Source organism: Engraulis encrasicolus, chromosome 3 (genome assembly GCF_034702125.1).
Source record: "Engraulis encrasicolus isolate BLACKSEA-1 chromosome 3, IST_EnEncr_1.0, whole genome shotgun sequence".
Classification (NCBI taxonomy): Eukaryota; Metazoa; Chordata; class Actinopteri; order Clupeiformes; family Engraulidae; genus Engraulis; species Engraulis encrasicolus.
The window spans coordinates 18,675,563-18,680,562 of record NC_085859.1 but is presented as its reverse complement, the minus strand read 5'-3'; the positions used below and the strand labels follow the sequence as shown (position 1 = coordinate 18,680,562).

Genomic DNA, 5,000 nt, shown 5'->3' with positions numbered 1-5,000 from the left:
AATTAAGTAGGTGTGTGTGTGTGTGTGTGTGTGTGTGTGTGTGTGTGTGTGTGTGTGTGTGTGTGTGTGTGTGTGTGTGTGTGTGTGTGTGTGTGTGTGTGTGTGTGTGTGTGTGTGTGTGTGTGTGCATGTGTCTCAGACCAATCAGATTTATGCGTATGACTGTCACACCAATTCTGCTGCAAAATTGCACATTGCAGTAATTTCTCAGATTTCTACTACTGTGTGCTTGTGCCTGCTTGAACAGCTACAGAAAGTGGGGGAAGGAAGGCAGAGGAGAGGCTTCTCTCTAGGGAACATGTTTATGTAAACGGGAGTACTGAGCAGTGGGGCTTCTGACACAAAAAAGACTTGAATCTGTGATGAAAGAGACCACCAAGACTCAAATCTAAATCACAACAAAACTTGGCCTGAGCACGCTTCTTACAAAAAGAATTGCTTTGAAAGGAGCCACAGTTCATTCGGGGGACGATGCTTATACTTAGTTGGCGTGGACTCCTCATTCCCGAGCTGGCTTCAAAATTAATGGCTAAGCCAATCAAAATTAAGGTTACATCCTGGAAAAATATCCCCTCATTGAGATCCTATTGTTTCAGTGAATCCCTCTCATTTTCAGTCTTTATACGATCAGGCTACTTACTGATCAAGTTGCCAAGGAGTCCTTACTAGTGAGCAGCAATACATCTTGTTTAATCAAAACACAAAGTCTACAAAGTGATATGGAGTTGTTCCTCAAGTTAAAGTGCATAAAGTGTATCGAGTTAAATTAGAATAATTTTGGAATTTGGTTGTACAACCACAGTGAGTAAACTTGCAAAGACTGCTTACCAAATTCACTTGCGCACATGTGGTCCAAGATGGTTTCTGCCTTCATCTCATTGTCACATGGGGGACAGACGGGAGAGAAACCTGTGTGACAGAAAAGGAGACATGCTGTTCAGATGACCTGTATCACACTGAGCATGAACTAATGCCAACGCACCAGACACACCACAGCAAAGACAGAAAATCAAACTCATACTTGACCACGTAAACCATGGAACAGTGGCAGCTCTTAGCTGCCATATTCTATTTAGTTTTACAGTTTGCTTCTGAAAACATTTGGTTCATATAAGAACTACAAAAATATCAGCTATTCCACAGAAGAGTACACAAAGTCAACCAGAAACTGAGTGGCACGTTGCAATTAAACATGCATGTATCACTATTACACACGGTCTTCAAAATTAGATGCACATGCAGCACGTGTGTCTTGTCTGTCTGAAAACATATGGAGAAAAAAAGGAATCCCAGACAAAGCAAGGGCTGCTGAGGATTTCGGCATCACAAATGACAAACATGTTTAGATTCAACACACATTTACTGGTATGACACTGATCAAAAATAAAGACGAGCTTATGCAGAACCTGACAGCAAAAAAAAAAAACAAAAAAAAAAAAAACCTTTACAGGGTAACTAGGAAACATTACATTCAAATTGTGAGATTTTATCAGTTTAGTACATGGTAATAAAAAGAAAAAGGTTGTAAAATGTCATAATTAAATGTTCCATGGAACATGTTTCATAAATGTCTTCAATTAGTAACTGGTAGAGTAATATGGACAGAAAATAATCAAATTAATGAAAACAAGACATGGTGTTACAAAAAATTTAAATTGACACCTTTGTAGTTTGTACTTCGTTTTTTCCCCTTCATTCCAGTTTTTCTTACTTCTCCCTTTTCTCAAGACCTTCAGTAAGTATGAAGTAAACTAACTACTGCTGAAGTAAATAGAAAATGTGTTTACTTTTGAAACGCCATGCTCTTTGTAGTCAGTTGTTTGCTAATTACAAGTATTTGACAAACCCTTGTGGAAGTTACACCCAAGTGAAAATGCTTGTGACAACAGGTGCTACTAGCAAATCAAAAGGACGATATTAAATTAAGTTTCTCTTTCAGTGTATCCTCTCAACGTCTTACAACTGAAACGACACATTCACCCGAAGGAGCACACACCGTTTAACCAAAATGTCTTGTGTAGAAAAGTCTGTTCATAAATGGTCAAAACCTTATTATACAAACACTCATATAAAGTGAAAATATTATCAGTGATGGCAGTGGAGTCCAAGACCATAATTTAGAGAGAGAGAGAGAGAGCGAGAGAGAGAGAGAGAGAGAGCGAGAGCGAGAGCGAGAGAGAGAGAGAGAGAGAGAGTTCCAAGAATAGTTTGTTTTAAACAGGTTCAGGGTCTGTGGCTATAAACAGTGGGGACTGTTGGTTTATTTATCCCAAGTGGAGAGTGACTGGGGCCCGAGATCCGAGAGGTATCTGTGTGGTCCTGAGCACAGGCTCTACCTTGAGCAGCTGTGCTGACTATACTACAGTACCAGCATAGCAAGGCCATGGCCCATCATCACACCCCATCAGCTCTGCTTAACATGGCAGCCTCACTTCCCCGCCCGCTCGCTCGCTTCACGACTACTGAACGGCACAAGCGGCCACTGTTGTGGATGTTATTTCATTTTATTGATCCCTTTGTTAACCAACACCCCCCACCCCGCACCCCACCTCCACCCATGTCTGACGTACACAGGCTCGGAGTTTCATAGGTGGAAATTCCCGTCTAATTTACGAGTCTCCCATCTCAGTTAGATGTGCATGTACTTTCCCTCTTCTCTCCTGCTACTGAGGGCTCTGCTCTGAGCCTCTCCAGGAGAAGCCTTTTCTCTTGCCAGGAACACTGCGCTGCTGCTGAGAAAAGTGATAAAAGCCCCCCTTGATGCAAACACACACTACTCGGGGCACAGAATGTTTCCAACTGAAATCACGGTGCAAAGCCGCGGCAGAAAACTTTTCGCTGACAATTCTCTGGGTTTAAACCATCAAAAGTAAAACGTATTTGCTCCCCTCTCTCTCTCTCTCTCTCCCTCTCTCAAACTTGCTGTGTGTGTGTGTGTGTGTGTGTGTGTGTGTGTGTGTGTGTGTGTGTGTGTGTGTGTGTGTGTGTGTGTGTGTGTGTGTGTGTGTGTGTGTGTGTGTGTGCGCGTGCAGGGTGGGGTGGGGGGTACAATTTGTAGCAGAGCAGGATTGGGTGAATATAGCAATGATTTATCTCCAGTTCAACTAACTGACATACCCAGAGAAGCACTGAAGTCCTGAAACCAGACACAATGTGTGAGTGTGAGTGATTGCACGGCCCCTTCAACATTTCATTGGTGGGAGGTGTGTGTGTGTGTGTGTGTGTGTGTGTGTGTGTGTGTGTGTGTGTGTGTGTGTGTGTGTGTGTGTGTGTGTGTGTGTGTGTGTGTGTGTGTGTGTGTGTGTGTGTTGGGGGGGGGGAACTGTAATAAGACTTTTTACAGCTGTAGGCTTGGAGGGTGAACTCACTTCACATTTTTCACATTTGCAGAGGTGACAGAACAGCCTTATCAAAATGCGGGGCAACCTCCTTATCCTCTTTATCTCCCTCTCTCTCTCCCCCTCTCTCTCTCTCTATCTCTTCCCGCTCACTTTAACTTTCTGATGAGCTAGAAAAAAAATGCTTCGTTTTGGGTCTGGAGGGGCCGGTGGGGGGAAAAAAACACAACAACGGCTGTTTATCAGAACAATAGCCTGGGCTCAGTCTGTTGTTCTGCTTTGGGGTGGAATAAGCACATACACAAAGGTTTGGTACTGGATATCATCCCAGTATGTGCTGGACCTTAAAACCGCACTGGAATCAATTGCTACCAGCTGTTTAACAAACATGGCAATATTAATTTTGGACAACGTGCTTTGAAAACAACAAAAACAACACTCTTTTCGAAGTTGCTTGAAGGCAAACTTACTTTGCTATAAGGACACAAAGCCCCCCTGCTGATAATTCTTTCACACCGCTGTATATTTTGTTTAAATACACATCAAAGAATGACTTTTGAGTCACTGGCTTAAAAACACAATACTGAGAAGGAGCGGGGTCCAAAAGGTGGTCTGACTAGCATGTGATTCCTGATCTACAAACAAACTTTGTCCCCCTGAAATAACAGTCCACGCTGGCTCTTAAGAAGTCAACGGTGTCACTTCTAACAGAAAGCAAAAGGTGTGACTGCTGGTGTCATGTAACTCCGCCATGAATACAGTTGACTTCAGAGCACCTCTGCAGCCAAAACCCCAAGACTGACTGTTTACACTAAAACAAAGTCCCCTCCCGACAAGTACCACTTTCTCATAATGCAAGTCAAATCCCACACATTTATGAAAAGTGGGTTTACATTGGACTCTGTCAAGGTTGCCATAGATGAGGACAGGCTTGGGGTAATATTGTGATTGGGTTTCGTATAAAAGCCTGGAATTTAGTGGTTACTGACACTCTCTGCCATGCCATTCATTTTTGAGTGACATATTGAGGGTATGAGACGCACACCGCAGCACCACTTACCACCAGGCAATTTTTGGAAACTTCTAAATTCAGCAGCCCTCCTCCTCCTAGGTGTTAGCACTGTCAGTCTATGACCTGGCTGGTGATATATTTTAAGCAGAAAAAACAAACAAACAAAAATGCACATAGCCATCCTTACATAACAGGCCTGCATAGAAATAAGAGGTGTATGTTTTACCTGCAGGGCTGGTTGCCTCTGTGGCATTAGGAGTGCTGATACACACGTCCCCAACGGGGAATTTGTCACAGGTGAGCATCTCAGGCCAGGGGAATCCGAACGCCTCCATGATCGGCGTGCAGGCGTCTCTCACGCTCTCGCACAGATAGCGACAGGGGTAGATGGGCCTCTCCATGCACACCGGGGCGAAGAGGGAGCAGAGGAAGACCTGCGTGCTCGGGTGGCAGTTTTTGTGCACCAACGGCACCCAGCTCCCAGCCTGCTGTTTCACCTCGGCCATGGTCTCGTGCTCCAGCAAGTTGGGCAGCAGCATCTGGTAGTAGCCCACGTTGTGACAGAGTTTCAGGTCGTCAGGGATGTCCACGCATTGGGGCGGCTTGTCGTAGATGCGCCCGCTGTTGAACACGTCCGACTTCCAGCTCAG

At 44.3% G+C, this 5,000-nt stretch overlaps 1 protein-coding gene across 1 annotated transcript in view; it reads right to left on the bottom strand.

Moving 5' to 3' along the window:
* Positions 1-5,000, bottom strand: part of sfrp1a (secreted frizzled-related protein 1a) — a 13,249-nt gene that overhangs the window by 7,896 nt on the left and 353 nt on the right. Inside the window, exons 1-2 of the mRNA XM_063194912.1 lie at positions 4,577-5,000; positions 829-909 (exon numbers count right to left, since the gene is read on the bottom strand). The exon at positions 4,577-5,000 is cut by the window's right edge and continues 353 nt beyond it. Of these exons, the coding sequence (XP_063050982.1) occupies positions 829-909; positions 4,577-5,000 (505 nt within the window). The remainder of the gene's footprint in view (positions 1-828; positions 910-4,576) is intronic.